The sequence below is a fragment of the Nomia melanderi genome, chromosome 7 (genome assembly GCF_051020985.1).
Source record: "Nomia melanderi isolate GNS246 chromosome 7, iyNomMela1, whole genome shotgun sequence".
NCBI lineage: Eukaryota > Metazoa > Arthropoda > Insecta > Hymenoptera > Halictidae > Nomia > Nomia melanderi.
In genome coordinates, this window is record NC_135005.1 from 5,365,574 (window position 1) to 5,386,701 (window position 21,128).

Sequence of the window (21,128 nt, forward strand, 5' to 3'; positions counted from 1 at the left end):
TGAAAATTTCCCAATATTCTCTCGCTCTTTATTTTAAAACGGTTATTCATGACCGTTGGACGAGATTTTGAATGAATAGCCATTGTTTCTGTTAAACGAGACAATTTGCATTTTAAAGTACAGACAACAGACTTTAATTTCATATACCGAAAGTTGAAAAAGCTTTGAGTCCATACAGAAGATACGGACAGAAGGACGTGTACGTTTTTTTTACTCGTCGGCTACCCTTTTTTCTAAGACAAGATAATCGATCTCGCAATCGAAGGTCTGACCTCGAAGTGTATTGAAGCAAAAATTGTAAAGATTTCTCAATTTAAACAGCATACTTTAAATTGCTAAGAAAGTAAAGATGGAACTCAGTGTTTTTCATGGTTCGAAATTATATTTCAAATATGAGTATTTCAATCTCATTAATCATTATCATTAGACTATCCTAATGAAAATTTCGGGTAGTGACATCTTTCGAAATATGTTAGAGGCAGCATTCAGTGCGTGCTCCAAAGGTATAGATAAGAAGGAAAAATATGCACATTCGTAGCAGAGGTACTGCTTTACCGACTCAGAAATTCAAGCATAAATGAGATATACCATAGACTAAATACCTTATGAGATTTAGTGTCCCTAGTCGATTACTTTATCGACTCAGATATTTAAACCACAGAGTTAAGATATGTACAGACTGTGCATACAACGTATTTTTCTGTTTACTGTTCTGAAATACCGACACCGTTAAAATACCTCGACGTACTAGCGAACTCTACCTGAATTGAATGGTCAATTACTGGACTATATAAAACTGGAACATGGAAAGTGTGTGCACCAACTTAAGATACGCAGGTAAGTACCTACAGACGTTGCTCATGGGAAGTTTTGTGTAGGGCTTTGGGGGTCTCGAGACTCCCGACCATTTCTGTGCCGCGCTCGATATTATCGATAATACAAGATTTTAGACTTGTTAGTAGAAATTAAATTAGCTCTGTACTTCATTTTTGCTATGCGTGTTTTACATTATACAAACAATTTTACACAGAAAATAATTTCAATTGATAAATTTTGTTATACATTGATTTATCCTGTGAAGTATTATACAACGTTATAATTATATATTTACACGTGAAATTATTTTTATTAATTATGTAATTTTTAATAAATGACCGGAAATATTATACTTCAATAATCTTCTGTTCTTATTTATTTAACATTTTAATCGATATCCGAATAGTTTGCAAAATTGTTCTTTCATTTTAATATTTGTGAAAATTTGATTAATCACAATTGAATTTCATATATTACATATTTATTTAAATTGCAGCATTTTTAGATCAATGATGTAATATCGAAATGATTAATCTTGAATACATTAATGTGTATTATTTAGAGTTGAAATACAGTTTTTCTTTATTACTCGTGAAGACTTTTTCAATTTCAAGTTACAATTCAATATGTGAGTATTGAATACGTATTGAAAATGTATGTGATTCATTATGTATAATATAATACGATCTACGGAAAATCTGTTTACTGGACAATTTATTTTTATATCTGGTAAGACCCGAAATATTCTTCCTTAGAAATTTTAAACATTATTTTTCATAATAATGATGCGTTTATATATGTTTCTCATTTTTCGAATGGAAGACACGGAAAACTTTGTTAAGCAATGTGACGTAGAACAATTTTTCCACGAACCATACCATTCACCGCAGAATACAGTTCTATCAAATTGAAACTGAAAGTAACCAGTTTATTAAATCCTAAAGTATCTATTTATCTATTCGTCATATTAGGTGCAATGAACCTTATGAAAAAATTACTTTGAATATAGATGTACTGTAATCCGCATTGTGTTTTATTTTCTCTGTTTCCGTAAACAGTAATTATTTCGAATTTGAATTTCGATACGTTGGATTACAGTAATACACAAATAGTTCCCCCTCTATAATCGAGTAACTAAGGACATTAGCGGAAGTGTTTGTGTATATGACATTACGTCTTTCTCTTTCGACGTTTAATACATGGAGGAACATTGGGAAGTGAGCAGCAATTATTTGCTTGTGATACCGTTTACATTCTATATAATCGTGATGTGGAGCTTGGATTTCACATTTGGTTTCTTAGCAGCTTCTGTCAGACTATTTCGTTATCTAAAATTTTGGGTCGATAATCATGGTTAACGCACAGAAAAAGGTACTTACGTATCATACGGAGTACCTCTTAATCGTCAAAGGTAATAGACTTTCGAAAATAATAATTAATACAGTACAAAAAAAACTGTGCACGAGTTTCTTTAGATACTTTTAATTTTAGAATCATTTACTGAAAAATTGTTAAAAATTATTTTCTTTGCCCTTTTGTTGTTATTTTTATGGTACATACGTATTTTGATTTAATAGATACATAGTTTTTCATTGGAAAAAGATATTACAGATGAAAATATTTGGAAAGTATGTTTAATACCTGTACTATATACAATGTTTATTCAGCTTCAGCTAAGAATAGGAACTTGGTTTATAATACCCTGTACATGTATCTTAATCATTTACACTTCTTTCTCGCATATACTCATACCGCTTATTGTACTTTGTCTATTGCATCATTTAAAGTCCTAATAGTTATTCTAATAATAATAGTTGAATGGCTCACTTGCCGAATCGATTAACTTCACTTTTTGAATTTTTCAAGATTTTATGGTTAAAACGCTTCATTGGCTCTTGACTTTTCATATTAAAAATGAATGTCTTTATTACTGAGTGTGATAGTACGAAGTAACAAAAATTCTATTGCTAACACAAAACTTGCAGTTATAATAAAAATGACCTCGGAATCATACTATTTTATACATCTTACATATTCTTTAGATTAAAACTACACCTGTAACAATGAAACAAAATACGTTCTACAATGATTATTTAATTTTCTATTTGTTTCTGTATATTTACATCTACTTCTGTTCTCTATTTCTACTTCTAATCTCTATTTCCTTTCTTTTCTTTTTTAATCCTTCCAACCATTCTTCAGCTTCCCTATCTTGCCTATCACTTACTACATCCTCCTATACTCATTATAATAATCGTGTTTTTCGTGAATAGAATATAGTGCTTGCATCTCTTATTCGACACTACCGTGTAACCTACGATCAAATGCTTACAGAGGCAATAAATCGGCGTCATTGAAGGAATTCGAGAGCGATGAAACGCAAAGATTGAACCTACGGCTTCCGTTTGGAGTGCTCCGTCAGCGCAATCGAAGATACTTCACAAGAGCGGGTTCGTCTACGATTCAACGTCGGCGAGGATAAACAGGAATGCCCTACAAACAAAGCCGCGAGACGACGAGAAACACAATAATTCGAATGAAAATAACGAATTATCGAAGAAAACGGTATATTATGTGATTCCAATTATTCGTATCTCGGATCACGGCGGAAAGTTCGATTGGGTGGTTCTATCCATTCACACCTCAGATCACTCGTGAGATCAACCCTCTAAACTGAGAATGAAAATTTTTTTTTATAAATTTGTTATTAATACACATTCAACTTCAGTATCAGTAAGAAAAATATTAAGAAACTGAAAAATATTCGTTTTATAAGCGAAAAACTGAGAAATGAGAAAATCGAATTTGCCCCAAAGTCCAAGGCGACTTGAACGTTACTTTTCAATTTTTTGCTTATAAAATGAAGATTTTTAAGTTTTTAACAAATTTTTTTACTGGTAATGAAACTGAGTGTATATTAATAAGAAATCTATGAAGAAAAATGTTGATTTTAAGTTTTAACTATTGGTCTTTCGCTGTTAAGGCTGAACTAATCCGATTCGCCTCGGTCTACCCTAATATATTTTATCGCACTAATGAAACTTACCTACTACATAAGGTGTATGATAAAATTATTTTAACATGTTGGACATATTCAGAACGTGCGCTAAACTTCAAATATTCATTATTTGTTTTATAACCGATAACATTTTTCGTTTAATATCGGTTCGTGCCTGACTCTCTGAACTAATTAAAATGAAATTTATTTATTTAAAAATATTTACTTCTTTCGATATAATTTCTTAAATAATCATCCAGTTCGAACAATGAAATAATTAAATAGAATTTATTTACGAAAATACTTCGGTTTATCATAACGATTATTTACGAATTATACGAAAACAATATTGTACGAATAGCGGAAAAATGTGAGAAAACACATGATTCATGAATGCCGAGAGATGGTTTGTATTGACATATGAGGATTCTAAACGACACGCCCAAAACCTCGGTCGATTTGTAGATGGAACGAGATATATTATTTTAGTTTCAGGTTTACACAAAAAGGCCCTTCGCGTAGTTTATTTAACTTGGCGTTCTTTATCCGTCTTACTTTACCACGTACTTCCTTTGTTTTCCTTCCGGAAGCCGCACGAATTTTTTCTAACAACACTCGAATTCATCTCGCATTGTTTCCGCGAAATTAATATTTTTGGAATTGTAGGGACTTGGAATAATTTCCGATCCCGTTTTCCTGGGTTTTTTATGCTATGTATTGATTTACATTTTTTTCGATGGTTGAATCGTGTGATAAAAGATGATGCGTTGTTTGAGAAACATAGTACCGAGTGGACAATTAACGTAGGTGTGTACTGGAAATAGAAATAAACTGAACACAGAATTTAGGAAAGTTATAAAGTATAGCTTACATTGATAGCAATTCGAGTATATAAAATGAAGGGAAATGAAATCACTTATTCCAATATAAATTGGGATTCAAAATTAGAGTCCTCAATATTGGAAACTAACTAAGACATAACTTCTGAAAGAATCTATTGAAAGTAATTATTCTTCGAGAAAATTGTACTTAGCCTCTTTGAAATTAATTACATGTTTTATTTAAACTGAATAATAAAACACGAAAACAATGTAAGCATTAATTACAAAAAAAAGTTTTACATAAGCACGGCGATAGGTAATTAAAGTGGATTAACAATTAAAACGATGAACAATAGTGGTTAAAAATAAATTTTAAAAAGAAGGAAAAGAGATTAACGATTTACAATTGTAAAAATACTTTATTGGACTAGTTCTTATGCTTTGGTTACAATAATGAGTAAAATAGATTGCATTGTCGCGATAATAATGATTGCTTAAAAATATTAATTAGTAGATCAATAAATAGTAGAATAGTAAGGCACTCTGCAATAAATATAGTATCTAATGCTTATCTTATTATTTGGCATCATTCAAAGAGACAGTGGACCTCGTTTGTGAACAGAGCATTCTTGTTTTGCTCGTTAAAAAGTATTGAATCCCTCGTTTCAGAGGGGGATATTAGAAATAGGAGAGTTGCGGCTCGTGATTGTGACGTGTCGACATGTTCTGATGTCCAGGATGATGGAAATTCTGGATCTCGTGTGTTCCCTGCTGACCACGGTACTGATTAGAACTTGGTGTTGTCGAGGATGACACGTTGCAACTGTTGTTCATCAACATCGAAGCGCTACTGCCTTGAAGAGCGAATGGCCACGACTGTAACGAAAATAGTGAAACACAATTCGTTAACTGATCTCGATATTCTGGTTATTTCTAATATAGATTTTGTAGTGTTAGAAAATAGCGTGAACATATATTCTGTATTTTATATTGACATAGGGTAGACCGAGGCGAATGGGATCAATTCAGATTCAACAGCGAAACACTAATAGTTAAAACTTAGGATCAACATATTTTTTCATAAATTTGTTATTAATAGACATTCAATTTCTATACCAGTGAAAAGAAAATTGTATTTATTTAATATAAGAAACGCAGTTTTATAACACCTTTATATAACGACGGTTGAGCAACAAATAAATGTGAATTTTGTGAACTGAATGAATAAATAGTATTGGTATGCTATTTATATGACACATATTGAGTGTGATCTTTAAACATAGCAAACACTATTCTTATGTGTATTTATATTAACAGATGTAGCATAAAGAATGGACATAATACAAAATAAAATTTGATTCGAATAATTATTTAAATGAAGCTGTTACTTAGTTTCCTATTTTCTGTGTTATTTTGTCTTATTGTTAGTTAATGCTGTTTCTTATATGTTTATTATGTAATAAAAATTGTTATTTGTTATTTTATATTGTTTGAAATAATGGAATATTCAGCAAGTATATCATTTAAAAATAATTTGGTTGCAATAGTGTATTCACTTTCTTTTGACATTTCGATTATGATAATAATAATAGTTACTATTAATTGCGAATTAGTCTTTGCAAATTTATGTTTTACGGAGCAAACGATGAGAGTTTTGTTACTCTCATAAATGGTTATAATATATGAAAGCAAGATAGAGTGCATGTTAGAATGAAAGTTCTAGTGTATTTTATTTAACTCTAACATGTCTACTTTATATGAATAAAATCCATAACTTGATAATAATAGATAATTTTAACAATTAACATACAATTTTAAAAAAAGTTTTGTAATTTGAAAGGGCATAAATCAAAAGCACAATATTTAAAAATTATGCTCCTAAAATAATAATGTTAAGAACAATGACATTGCAACTTCCGTGTTCGGAATTAATTGTAGAGGATGGCAATAACAACTTACTATTTACAATCCAATTTTCCGGGACCTCATGATAGAAGACAACTTCTTTTATAGTCTAGAAAAACTACAGTCCATTAAAATTATTTCATTCACCTTATTTATATTTATGAAACTTTTTAAATAACTGTTGTATAAACACATGAGGTGTTTACGAATAAATTTTAATGCATTTTATTTCTGATCTTATTGAAACATGGATTATTTAGAGACTTTCTAAAATTAATCTCCACAATGCAAATTCATGTTAATATTAATTGAAGAGATCGTTAATTAGTTGAAATTACTATTTTCATATGAAATGACATAAAAACATTTCTTTTCATACATTTTTATATTTTTCATATAAACTAACTTCCGACGAATATAAGGGTGCAGACAGAAGAAAAAGTTCAATTATTTTGGAAGGCAGAAGGAATAAGACGTCGTTCTTCAAATAACGAAACTAACTTAGAATTAATGGTGGAAAGGATGGGTGGAAGCTCCGAAAGTGATTTGGTCCACCTGGAGAGACGTAAACAGAGAACGGCGTCTGCAAAGGCGACGTTTGCCGTTGCGACGCCAACTGGATCCACCTGGATCCTTTGTTATTTCATGAAGTCATAATCGTGATACCAAAAATCGCGATTGCACAGAGGTAGTATAAAAAAGTCACTGAATAAGAATAACTTGTGATTATTTTTAGATTATTTTAGCTTGATGCTTTTCATGTATCTATTTTATATCAGACGTTCTAACTTCTCGTACGATTTATTGCATTTCCGTCGAATCGGAACGATTTCGATTACGATTATGTTTTTTATATTTTTTTACATTTTAATACATTTTCGATCTCTCTTGACAAATCGTATTTAAAAGTAATACAGAGGTTTGCACATTAGTAGATTCAAGCAAAAAGGTAAACAATCTGAGTGTTTGTTAAAGTATACTATTTCAGATATTTCATTGACATCAAGTGATCTCGTAGCAGTGCAGTTGGGAGATGACTCGATGTCTAGCAAGATGACTTGGTGACGAAAGGTGCCTTTTTAATTTATAGTTCTATAGTTTCGATTGATTACGTGTAACAGTATCAACGAATATCAAACTTGCGATCAAAAATATCACCAATTAGAATATAAAACCAGTAGAAAACCGGTTGAGAAAAAATGAAAACTGATCAATCAGCCGAATCCCTTAGCCTAGCCATTAAGTGATCTCCTAGCAGTAGATTCCTTTATATTAAAACGAAAGGATTAATTAATTAGAACTCACCAGCGCGAGTGACAAAGACCTCGTAGTTTCCGAATGTGCATCCCCGTCATCCCTGAGAACAGCTCGAAGGTGAGCAATGTAAGTTGCAGCGAGACGAAGGGTATCCAATTTGCTGAGCTTTGTATCTGCTGGTACCCATGGTAAAGTAGTCTTTAATCTGCAAAACGCTTTGCTCAGGACTCTCATCCGAGCACGTTCCCTCGCATTCGCGGCGTTCCTAGGTGCACGGCTATCCAAGTCATCCTTGCTGTACTTCTCTTCGGAGACAAACTCATTTTCTTCAGCGTCGAACGATGGTGTCGAGACACGTCGCTTTCGTGGCATGTTTAACAATGGTTCAAATGTCTCGCTATTACGGGTTAGCTTCTTTCAGCTTTTCTAGCGGTAAACAATGTTAACCGCGTAATTCGATACAGAAATTACTGAACAGGTTCGATCGATAAATTGTCTATGTTTAATTTTATTATTAGATGTTCCACAAAATTTAAAATGAACGGGTTTGATGTTGTTCGATCCTTCTTTTAATTCGTATTAGTGGAATGTCACGGTAGGTCGCGAGGCTCGCGCGAAACTAATTGTACTTGAAAACCCTCTGCGATGAAGAGAAGTGACACGAGAGGAGTGCTGAGAGGGAGAGGAGAGAAAAAGCACATTGGTAGGGAAGAGGGAGTTTTGGGACGCCCTGAAAATCGGGCGGAGCTTTCCGAAAGCGAAAAGCGTCTTCCTTTACTCTTGGCCACATCCTCCTCCTTCGTTTTTCCTCGAGACACTCGCCCAATCATTTGGTTCTGCGTCATTTGCCGCCACCTGGTCTATCCTTTCTTCTATCTTCTTTCAAAACACACACATGCGCGCACACACGAGGGATTGGTGGCTTTTCTTGGAGGGAGTCGACCCTTGCCCTGGTTCCTCTGCTTCCTGATATCCGTAATATTTTTTGGCTCGTTTCCTACTTTTTTCCAGCATAGCTAACGTTTCGGAGAAATGTTTTTAAGGTGGCAAACTTTGGTCGATCTAACTTGTAATTATTGTAAGATCGATCATTTCGCATTGGGCGTCGTTCATTAACATTTGTGTTCATGAAATAATTTTAGGAATTATAAGTAAAAAAGAAATATCTGTTTTATTTTAATAAATATGTTTGATTGTTTGTGGAAACAATATCTTATACGTTGCTTTTCATTTGAATGATTCATGTTGTATATTTCTTATTATCTAATTTTTGTGAGGAGATTAGTATGAATGCGGTTTTATCGTAATAGTGTAATTAATGAAAAACATGTCTTTCGTTGATACTCATTTCTGTTTTGTCTACAAGACTATAAATTTATATAAACATTCTTAGACTATTTATAATTCTCCAATGACTATGCGTATTTTTACCTTCTCTTTTTATAGCTCTGTTTTATTGATTATCGCTGACATATTCACTCACTTCAAGTGCATACACACACTCACACACACGCACGCGTGTTCATGATAATTTTTTTAACCACGCATCACTTTAATCAAATAATAGTTTAAAAGGTAGACAAGGATATTATTAAAATGACAAATTTCAAACTTTGTAAACTATACGTATTAAATTTGACATGGAACTCATCGATTATGTTAATACTTTTAATATATATTACATTAAAATTTAATTTTGTATACTTTAATAATTATACTATTTTGTTGTTTCGTTTATTTATATATTTATTATTATAAATATTTCCATTGTATCACAATTTCTTGATAATATACATACATAATGTGCAATTAAAGATCAACATTGACTATAAATTAAAACTAAAAGTAATTTGAGTTTTAGAAATTCGTGTCTACTGTTTCTCTCTTCGTCCTTTTTCCCCGTGCAGACGTTTACGCAGAAGGAAATGAGCGTTTAATCTATTAATCCAGTTAAAATCCTTGTGAACGGGCTGTCAACCATTTCGTTGAAAGGAGGATTCGAAATGGATCCTGTAATATGAGGTTTGCGGTGACCCCATAGATCCTATTTAACATCCTGAAGAAGGAGCTGACTTATTGCTCTACGAATTTGTGAAAGTTCCTCTGTAATTCGATACCTTTCCATATAATTGGCCATGTTCTTTTCTTAGGATAAGGATTAATAGATCTATTTGCATACAAAGAATTTTTAAATGTATAACCTACTATAAAAGCTGTATTTTATGAAAAAATCGATGAAAAATGTAATATTGATTAATGTTAATGAGCATTTTTCTGTTGGATTAATCTGTATATATAATCTGCATTATTTATGAAATTATTGAATACTTTCAGTTGGGTAATCTTCTGTTAGAATTGAAGACTGTTTTATGTGAAAAAATATAAATAATAAATATTGTAAAAAAATGTTAATCACTGGAGTTGAAGATATTTTTACCGAATAAAGAAAATTCGAATATTTGAACAATAATAAATAATGATTAAGGCGTGAATTTTAATTAAGCATAAAAAAAATTAAAATATTTTATATGAATACTTAATATACCCGTAATAAGCTGTGAAATATTCATATAACATATTTATTAGTATAGGAGGTTTATGGTTACAGTACATTTTTTATAATGCTGTATTGATTATTGATCATTTTCTTTCATATTTTACACTAAAAAAACGGTATACTTCTAGTATAAAATATTTAATCATAATTGCACAATAAATATTTAATGTAACGTAATGTGTTAGCAACACATATGCACAATACATTTAATAAGATCCAGAACTACGAAACAATAAAATCGAAAATAATAAATTTGCAAAAATTGATCTGGAAAGTAAAAAAATCCAGAAAAAATATTACGTATTTACATATTCTACAACTGAATTTAGTTTGTTGTCAATATAATATTTCTACATAGGACAAAGACATTATTTTAATCTGCAGGACGAATAAACATGAACAACTATTGGAATACAATTATTTTCAATCATTTTTGATAACTGTATCATTAATACATATAATTGTGCACATAAAAATATAAATAATTATATATGTAGGATAATTTGTAAACGAAATATGTACGTAAAGATGTTTATGTACATGAAACAAAGAAATCTGTATTTTAGAGGCACTATATTCCATAGAAGCTTTTCCTATCGTTTAAATCTATGCGTCAAATGCATAGCTTTCAGGTCATAATAAGCATATGTATAGTAGGAATAAAGTATACAATAGAGAATACTCGAATGCTACTAACAAGTTTAAATATACAAATTATCGGTAAAGTTGGCCTTTACATAATTTAAATTGTAATAATTAAAGTGAAATAAGAATTATGTGAAATTAATAGAAATTTACATAAATATTTCATTTGAATAATTCTAGTTTCAATGAAATGATCAAATATTTAAGACCAAAATTTATACTACATTTTTTAGGTACTATTTCGAATTTCAGTGTGTTGATTAAATTTCTTTAGCTTAGTTTTGAAGCATTTTTCAATTTCAAAAGAGTATTAATGAAGTTTGACTACATAAATGTGTAATTTAATTATAAAAAAATTTCACAAAAAATTAAGTTCTTTTTATACAAAAGGAATTTTTTTATGGATTTATAGACTTAGAATATATTATTATTGGATTTTTGGTATGTTTAAATTGATTTTTTTTTTCAGAAAAACGTTTCGAATCGATTGGCACGTTGCAATGCTGCGCAACGTGTTGTAACTATATTCCTGAAGAGGACACTGAGCACATAAGTGAAAATGGCTGATGATGCCTATCGAACGAATTTGCGAATCGGAAGTCGATTCATATTCTTTGGTCATTAATTTTTTGTGATTTTCTCACGTGTATCAAGCTTTTTTTACATATTTACAAAAGGTTAACGATTTTCAATCAACGCATCTTCATACATAAAGAAGAAACGAGGAGAATAATTTGACGAAAGTTCCGGAAGGTGGTTCCTCGAGTAACCAAATTTTTTGTGCGAAACGCCGTATTTATTTTGTTGATAGAATACGTAAGTTCCAAAAATAGCAAACATCAATAACTCTGTTATTAGCTTGTTGTTAGTTACAAAATTACATGTGTTAAAGAGGTTAGGACGTATTAATGTAGTTTTGTGTACGAGAGGAAAGGAAGTTTAAAATTTGAACATATTTATTATTTACATTTTACCGAAATTGCATAGCTTCTCCTATTCAATTTATATTTTTAAAATTATATTATTATTTCTTAATACAAAGATGTATTAGAATAAAATTGTATTAAGTTTTTTATTGCAGATATTTGACCAATTAAATTTTAGTTTAATATGACTGAGGAACATCAGTTACCCTCTGATTCTGATGAAGATGATGAAGATTATGTTCCTGATGGTGCAGATAATGAGGCTGTTTCAGAGGTAGAATCTGAAGGTGATGCAGAAAGTGGTCCTGAGGATGAAAATGATGAAAATAAGAGAGAAACTACAAAAAAACAAAGACAAAAACGAAATAAGCTTACGAAAACTAAAGCTAAAAGGGGTAGAAAACCAAAGAAAAATGTGAAAGAAGATAGTGAGGAAGAAGAGAAAGAGGAACGAGAATCCGGTGAAAAGAAAAAACTTACTGAAGAAGAGGAAAAGAAAAGAGCTGATTCTCTTTGGGCAGATTTTATGAAAGATACAGGTAAATAATTTATACTTCTCTTTATATGTATATTTATATTTTGAAATGTTAATTTTATTAGTATAAATAATAAAGATATTCATTATAATTTACTGAATTGTTTTATTATTATCGATTTTTATATGTGTATATTTTGATTTGTTGCAGGAACTGTGAACAAATCCAAACCACAAAACTCTGCAAATAAAGCAAAAGAAAAATCCCCTCCTTTGGAAAAACCAAAAGTTGAAGAAAAAGTAAAGATAACTAAAGTATTTGAATTTGCTGGAGAAGAAGTGAAAGTTGAGAAAGAAGTGTCAATAGATTCTGCAGAAGCTAGATTATCGTTTTCTTCAGATGATAAGTCAGAAAAAACTGGTAATTCTGCTTCTCCTGTAGGCAAAGGGTCTGGAAGAGGAAAAGGTTTTAAACGAGCTGGTTTGGGAGGCATTTCTTCAGTTCTTGGTCAAATAGGGAAGAAAGCCAAAATCAGTACATTAGAAAAGTCAAAGCTAGATTGGGATAATTATAAAAGGAGCGAAAATTTGGAAGAAGAAATTACTACTCACAACAAAGGGAAAGATGGATATTTAGAACGTCAAGATTTTCTGCAGAGGGCAGACTTACGACAATTTGAAATTGAAAAACAATTACGTAATGCTAATAGGCGCAGTACACGGTGAATTTATATCATAATCTTTGCACATGTCTCTTCCCCACTGGTGAGGATCTAAGATGACATTAAAAGGTATATCTTAATTAGACTTGCCAGATTCCAACGCTTGTAATACATATTTAATTTTAATTCCTGAAACACTCATTAATATCTCATAGCATATATAAAAATGTGATTGCCTCGCTTGGCTTGACAATCGGCTGGATCTGTTTACAATGCGGTCGAAAGCCTATTCTGTGAGAAGAGACTGATCATTCCAATGTATTAAGAAGAGTACAGTGTGTTACATAATAGTTTAATTTACCATCTGCGAGCTAAGCCTCGGTCTACTATATCACAGAACTTCGCATCGAAGCAGGATCTTTGAAGCTTGATGCTTCAGAAACCAATATATTCTAATAACACATACTCCAGAAATGTTTTTATTCCGTTTCAGTGAAAGAAATGAATGATTAACACAGTATACGTAGTGTAGGTATTTGATAAGAATCTGTTTGAACAGTGAACGAATACTTATGAGTATGTGTCTTAGAAATGATCATGACATTAATTTCATTTACAATCACTGCCTTTGGCGAGTCATTCAAGACATGTTACCATATTTATAAGAAAGGTACATGAAATGAGAGCACAGACCGTTATTCAAACTGAAAAACTACAGTAATGATTTTATACTTTTTCAGTGATATATGTATGTGTTAATTATATATCCTGTAAACAATTGAATGATTATCTGTGCAAGATATTCCGTTATAGTTTACTGAATGATAAGTTAATCTGACATATATAATTCTTGGCTCAGGTTATAATTTTTAGATTATGTGTAAAATATATCATATGGATACGTACAAGACATGCTTGTAGCTCATCGAATACTATTTAACAATTGTTTCATGTCGTGTACTGTGTCAATGTAGAGAATTAAAAAATATTGAGAAGGTCTATAGATATATTGGCTGAGAGTAATATTAGACAAAACTTTTAGTTTTGCTGTCTTCATCAAATCCTTGTGTACTTTTTCTATCACAAAATAAATCTTCAGTACTTTAAATGTCATGTAATAGATTCTTTAAATCAAACACTGCTTTATATCATTATGCAGCAAGAATTTATTAGTTACATTCATATTATTCAAGTATACACGTGCCAGTTTGTGAGTCAACAATATTTCTGTGAGCAATTATAACAGTTTTTTCAAAACAAATTCAAATGAAAGAATTAGTAACAATCGATCCATCATTGATCTTTATTTATGGAATTTAACTATTCTTTTCTTCTGAAATATAAAAACATTCCATACATTCTGAAGTTTAGTTCATTACTTATACATAGGTATTATTACTTAAACAGTAAGCCAAGAAAAACGGAGCACCTGAATGTATCTATTGCATTTAAATGTACGTGGAAAACACATCAAATATTATGAAGATTTATTTCGAACGAAAAAAGTCGAACATTTAAAGTTTTTCTCTAATTTTCACTTTTCAGGTTCAAAGTCGTATCATAGGATATATATTAATTAATTCATGTTAGTTTATAGTATAATAGTAATTAGCTAAATAGTGACTTCTCTAAATCAAGAAATACAGGAGCAAAAAAGTTTAAACTTATTTAAGTTATTATTATAGTTTAAATTTATTTAAAATATATAAAAGCTTTTAATCAGTTTTATGATAGTGTCTTGGTAATTCTTAATATAAAACAGTATTAATTTCTTAATATTAAAACTTATATTACTTATTTTATAATTGAAATTCTAACATTAGTTTTAAGATATGCTTGACACCTTCAAAAATAAAAAAAAGTATATTTATAATTGTCGTAAGTGAAACGCATTTAAAACTTTTTTACTTCTCTAAATTTAATAAGATTAAAATTGAGTACTTTTTCAATTCTCTATAATATGATATTGCCCTTCGAGGACAAAAACTTTGTTGATTTATTCTCAAAACACTGTAGTTAATATCTCCAGAATTTTTTTTATAGTTTCAAGTATACCAGAGATACTTAGATCCTTCGTACATCAATACTTATGTTTCTTTAAATACTTACAGATGCATTGTGATTTTGCTTCTTCAAAGAACGGTTAGAACCACAGTTTCGAATGGGACACAAATTAGAGTGAGGCATATTATTATGTTGAGGGCTGAAAAGAAATTAATTTAGAAACCTCTCCAAGAATGATCTTTTAATTGTAAGGTTCATAACAAAAAATCTGATATCAAAATACCACAAATTTCATGGAATTTCTCCAAAGTTTAAGTTAATATACATCATATGGATGTAGATACTGCTTTATTTTGTTAAAAATCTCTGATTTAATTAGGTCTGATTAATTCTAACAGTAAAGAAAAAATTGTTCAATGTAAACAAAAATTCTTGTTGTACATTAACGTATTTTTCATAAAACCTTTTCCTTTATTTTATTTCAAAAATCAAAGTTAACAGTAGATTTACAGATTCTATCAATTTAGTGTGTTTACAATTTCAAAAAAAGTGTTTAAAATTTAAAAAATGTTATATTATTTGTTAGCAATTTATGTTGACTTTGATTGGTGTAATGATATGAGTGCACATCCTAAATCATTTTCCTTCCAATCCTTTAATTTCGAACACCTGTATATAGTACACTTATCGTTTCGAAAACAATTGCCTGTAAATTAATTAATGTAATTAATATCTGTAAGTCTAATGTTACAACCTACATGTATGACTTCATTTTATACTAGCAAGTTAATAACATATTTATCGTTACTTATCGATGTAAGTTTGAAATAGATTTCCAAATTTTGAAGAAACTAAAAGACACATTCTTCTTTCTTTCGTAATGTAATTTGTTTTGACAGAAACAGTTTCTGTTATGAACACGTGATCTGTATTTTCTTTATGTTGGTTTGCCATATCAATGAAAGGGACGTTTAAAATTGTGCATTTTATTACGCAAATTAGTGAATCCTTTTGCAACTCCATTTTCAGAGTTCCTAAGCGGTGATTAAAAGTGGGTTATTTGTTCTAACGTTACCAAGAGAATAATTATTACTAATAATATTAATAATATAACAATAATAATAACTAATATTATTATAACAATTCTAACTTCGAGTTCGTAGGACAGGGACATTTATTACGAAATTTCTTTCCGCTGGAGCTTCCACTTTTTGAATTACACAAGTTTGTTTTATTTTCTGGTTTCTCTACCTTGCCTTGTTTTCTATTTTTCTAGAATAGTATGTAACAGTGTGATGGAAAATGTAAGTTTAATTTTAAATTATGTTGAAAGGTAATACAATGATTTTAATTCAATTTTACGTGATATACGATACAATACAAAAACATTAGGTATGCGTGGATAGTCCAGTACGAGTTTCGAGTTTCAATAAAAACACGTCTACCAGATATATTTTACGTTTAAATTGTTACATTTATTTAAGGTTTAACTTTTTCCATATTACGAGTAACTATAATTGTCTACTAAAAATCAACTTAAAAATACCATTATAAGTGATTATGGTTTCTCAATCTTTAGTTTAAAAATGTCTGTATTTACGTTTGTTTATTCTATGTTTAATGCTATTTAATTATCAGGACGATTGAATAATATGTTATACAGACGTTTAACTGTGGTTTGGTAGTATTGTAAAAATAGATATAAAAGCAAAATTAAACTATCTGTTACTTACACATAGGTATATTACAAAATGTGTTTTAAAGTAGAAAATTAACGGACGGGTTACAGTTACTTTAAATTTTTCCAAAACTATAAAAACAGAGACGTTAGCGTTTTGTGGTTCATTTAATCATATTTGATAATTATTTTCGTCTATATGTAATGTATGCACTACAGAATTTGTTCGAATGTTTATAAATTATTTTCACGCAGACTAGAATAGAAAAGAATTATTTTTATCATAATAACAATTTTTCATATTTTATTTTTACTTTTATTTTACAATTGGTTTTATGTAACATCTGAAACATTTTTCTTCACTGTGTTTTACGTGTTTAAATAAACAAATGCATGAAAACTACAGTATACCAGTGTAATTATTATTAAAATTAATGTTTTACTCACTTTATTCATCATGCAGCAGCATTCGTTGTATTTTCCTAGAGTCGTACACGATTTTGAGCACTTGAAACCTCTTGAGCTCCCTGAATCAGATTCTTTGACACATATACAAAAAGATGACATCAATTTGTTTTTCTGATCGCTTTCTCTTCGCCGGTTGTCTTTTTCCTTCTTCGTTTTTCCCGGGCTTTGTGAGCTGCGAGCCATCGATCTCTTGTGCTCGTCACAATGGCAAGTTGTCATTTCATCCGGGCACTTCTTTGAATTCCATTTTCCAAGTTTACTTGAGCCCGGGCTTCGCAGACTGTAATTTAAAGAATCCAGAACATTTCGCAACGTTTGGTAAGTGTCAGGTCCAGTGTATGAAGGCGTAACAAAAATTAAAAAACTAATGTAAATAATTAGGAACTGCACAATGTGTTTCCTTTTTTATTTATATTTATTAACTTTAATAAAATGCAAAAATTATGCAATTGTTACTATATAAGAATATAAAAATATGTGCTAAACATTAAAAACAATTATAATATTCATGAAGATTATTCTGTCTTGTTGCTTTTATTGATATGTGTATGAATACACACTGTAATTGTTTTATGAAATATTTTTTAAGTCATTACTTAATAGGACTTAATAAATTGGTTATTTTGGATATTAGCTACAGATAATGTCTATAGAAAATAAAACGGTTCTATAAGCAACTTACTTTGTTATTATCACAAGAGTGCATATATGTGCTCTTACAATTAACGTAAGTTAATAGAAGCATAAACGTGTTAGTGCGATGATTATGTCATCATTATTATACATTATTATACAGCATTATATTATAATTTATATACTTACTTATTTCTTTATTTTTATTTATTAATAATGTACATAGTAATTTTTTCTTTAAATGTGTATTGTGTTGTTTTTAATGTGCTTATGTATATGTAAATAATGCCTTCAATAATCGCATTAACTATTTTCGATGAAAGCTTTTTGCTAGGGGTACAATTAGAGTGTTAACTAAAAAATGTTATATTTTATACTATATGGTTAGGTACTTAAACGAAACACTATTCAAGTGAATATCGAACAATTGTTACACAAAATTCAAAGTAGAACCATAATTTATTGTCAAGTACTATCAAATAAAAAAAATTGTATTGCAGTTACAAAATACAGGAAATAACATGTAGTTCAAAAACATTTTGTTTTATAAATATTTTAATTTATAAATACTTTATAGTACTTTATAGTATAGGTTTTCGAACAAAAAAATTGAATTTAATATTTCTGTGTTTTTAAAACCATATGCTATTAATTTTAACACATTTTATATAGTTTATCTGCATTTATATTATCTATTAAAATGTAAAGTACATATTATAATCAAGAATGTTTATTAGGTGTAACGACAGAAATAATATTTAACATATATTAAAATATATACGTATAAGTATAAGATTAAATATTGCGTTAAAATTCAATACAAAATTCTTATTAGATGTAACATTTATCCAAGATTCGATCACATTTGTTCAAATGTTGAGTCATATTTTCAAGAAAATTTTCTAATAAAAATAACATTTAAATCAGGAGTGAATTAAAATAAATATATTAGTGTTAATAAATTCTTGGGCAAATGAATTTTGATGCAAACTATAACAGCTTAGTAATGATATCTAGTATTTCATCTCACTTTTCTGTGAAAATACACTTGAGTGACGTAAACGGATCTTGAACAAGGTCTTGTGATATTCATGTTAAAAATAATGTTATCCACATTATCATTGTTTTCTTCCTTCTTTTACCTTATAGATAAGATTTACCACCTTTTTGTAGCTTTCATTGAGCAATAATACTTTCGCTCTGTATATACCTTTGATGTTTTTGAATGCAATTATATAAAAAAATGTGTTATTGGGCCAGAGTGGGTATATGTAACTACAACGAATTAAATGGCATGTTTTAACTGTTGACAATTTGAAATATATTAAAGCCGCAACATGCAATTATGCGACTTAATTAATATTGTTTATAATTTAAAGGATACTTATAATTTCGTGTAATTGTAATGTTTCTATGAATTAAGAGAATCAAAATTTTAATTTCATCAGGATTAAATCAGTGGTTAATTCTTAAAAGCGAATGAAATGATTTTATGAATAAAGGAAAAAATAACTGATGAACTTTTATAATTGCCACAAAAAAAGGGGAAGTTCGTTAATGTAAACAATAAGAGGCTGTATTTGGTTTAACAATTTTCGAAATTAAAAAAAGTATGTTCTCATATTTTACTTTTCATATTTAATTTCATATTGAGTGCCGTATGTTTTCAATAAACTGAACTTCAAATATTTATTTAGTATAGAATAGTAAAAAGTCGCTCTAACTATAATTAAAATGAATAACAGCAGTCTCAAATGTGTGTCTTTTCGCATCAATTGAAATTAGTCTACAACGAAATAAAAGTAATTGGTTAAATTTGATAAACTTTTACATTTTATCATATATCAAATGAACCAATTTTGATTTAAAATATTTATAAGTTATACTAGATATATATAGATACACCATATGTAGTATATGTCACCAATTACGTATGCTTATTGCGTTGGATGAAGTATGAGACAATATTCTCGAGTTTAGTATCAGAAGCTATTTGCTGATTCATTAAAATGGTATGGGAATGGGGATTCTGAAGAATGCAAGGTTGAAAAGAAATTGTTACTTTGAGTAACGATATTTCTCACGGAGTTTGTACCGAGGAAGATAATTTAACACAGTTATTATCCTCTTACCATATCTTGGGAGATGTAGACGTCGACGTTGAAGATTCCACAGTTATTGTTGAAGCTTGACACTTTTTGCTGTAAATAATGTGAAAACTTTCACATATAAATCTATATTTTTTAATAATGTGACTGAGATTCGTTCTATGAAAATTTTAATCAAATACTAAATCATTAGATATGTGGCTGATTATACAGATTCATACTTTTATAGATGAGTTAATTCAATCTATAATTAAATGGAAATTTTTAGCCTTTGAAAAGAATATTTAAGGATTAAAAGCTTATTAATTAGATAAAATATTAGAAATATATGTTGAAGATGAAGGATGTATTCTTTCAAAAACTTACGCGGTTTTTGGAGGGGAATCATTTGAGGAAGATTTAAAAAACTCATTGATAAATTGTCATTATTAATTTAAATTCTATTATTTCATAAAAAATATTTATAATTGTATACGATAAATAAAATTTCCTCTATACTAAATGCAATTAATGAAGAATTTTTAATTTTAATATTTATAATGTATTATGAGATTAAACCGGGTTTATTCTATGTTTATAAATTTAAATTGTGACTTTAGATGAACATTTTATTCAAAATTGACTGTAAAGAATTTCAAAGTTATATTACTTTTCTATATAAAAGGCATTAATTTTTTTCAGTACACCTTGTAAATAATAAAAAAATTCATTCGAGTACACCTGAGTCATGACTTTCAGATTACCTTGGAAACAGAAAAAGTGATTATAAAAGTCAATACTTTTTGCAAACTATTACATCATTTCTTGCTATCGTTCTTCGATCGTTCGATCCGTTTTTCGGTTTCTTGCTTTTCGATTTCGTTCGATTCTTCGTTATGGTACCACCAGTTTTATGAGATAAAGACGTTTCTAATTTTTTTGACTTTCCATTTTGAGGTTCCTTGTGGCTATATATAAATAAAAGTTTACTAGAATTTCATAAATATCTTTTTAGAACTTTTTACGTACCTTGTGGAAAGTCGTTTATTTGCCGGACATATGGGATCTTTACATGTTTTCGTCATTTTCCGGTATCTTACATAGAAATGTTATTTAGTTTATTAAATCGAATTATCTGTTGTTTGCCATTGTACTTCGGAAAGAAGAAAATATATAATATATTTACAATTTTGTCA

General features: G+C 29.4%; 2 protein-coding genes and 1 long non-coding RNA gene across 7 annotated transcripts; 2 read left to right on the plus strand and 1 right to left on the minus strand.

Moving 5' to 3' along the window:
- The first annotated feature begins 1,995 nt into the window (after positions 1 to 1,995).
- On the plus strand, positions 1,996 to 6,011 carry LOC116424316 (uncharacterized). The gene is made up of 2 exons (XR_004234438.2): positions 1,996 to 2,227; positions 3,151 to 6,011. It is a non-coding gene; the product is annotated as an uncharacterized LOC116424316 (long non-coding RNA).
- HLH54F (basic helix-loop-helix domain-containing transcription factor HLH54F) lies at positions 5,247 to 8,446 on the minus strand. The gene is made up of 2 exons (XM_031970579.2): positions 7,846 to 8,446; positions 5,247 to 5,511 (listed from the first exon to the last, which is right to left on the minus strand). Exons 1-2 carry the CDS (start codon positions 8,167 to 8,169, stop codon positions 5,314 to 5,316), a joined length of 522 nt encoding a protein of 173 aa, XP_031826439.1. The 5' UTR covers positions 8,170 to 8,446; the 3' UTR covers positions 5,247 to 5,313.
- A 3,080-nt stretch (positions 8,447 to 11,526) lies between these two features.
- On the plus strand, positions 11,527 to 21,128 carry Yeti (yeti). 5 transcript variants are annotated; one of them, XR_004234432.2, is made up of 4 exons: positions 11,527 to 11,815; positions 12,081 to 12,464; positions 12,612 to 13,191; positions 13,278 to 21,128. XR_004234432.2 is itself a non-coding variant. In XM_031970505.2 (3 exons), exons 2-3 carry the CDS (start codon positions 12,110 to 12,112, stop codon positions 13,124 to 13,126), a joined length of 870 nt encoding a protein of 289 aa, XP_031826365.1. In that variant the 5' UTR covers positions 11,527 to 11,815; positions 12,068 to 12,109; the 3' UTR covers positions 13,127 to 21,128. The 5 variants fall into 5 exon arrangements, 3 of the variants coding, with proteins under 3 accessions (XP_031826365.1, XP_031826363.1, XP_031826364.1); XR_004234433.2 differs by having other exon boundaries at positions 15,174 to 21,128; XM_031970505.2 differs by having other exon boundaries at positions 12,068 to 12,464; positions 12,612 to 21,128.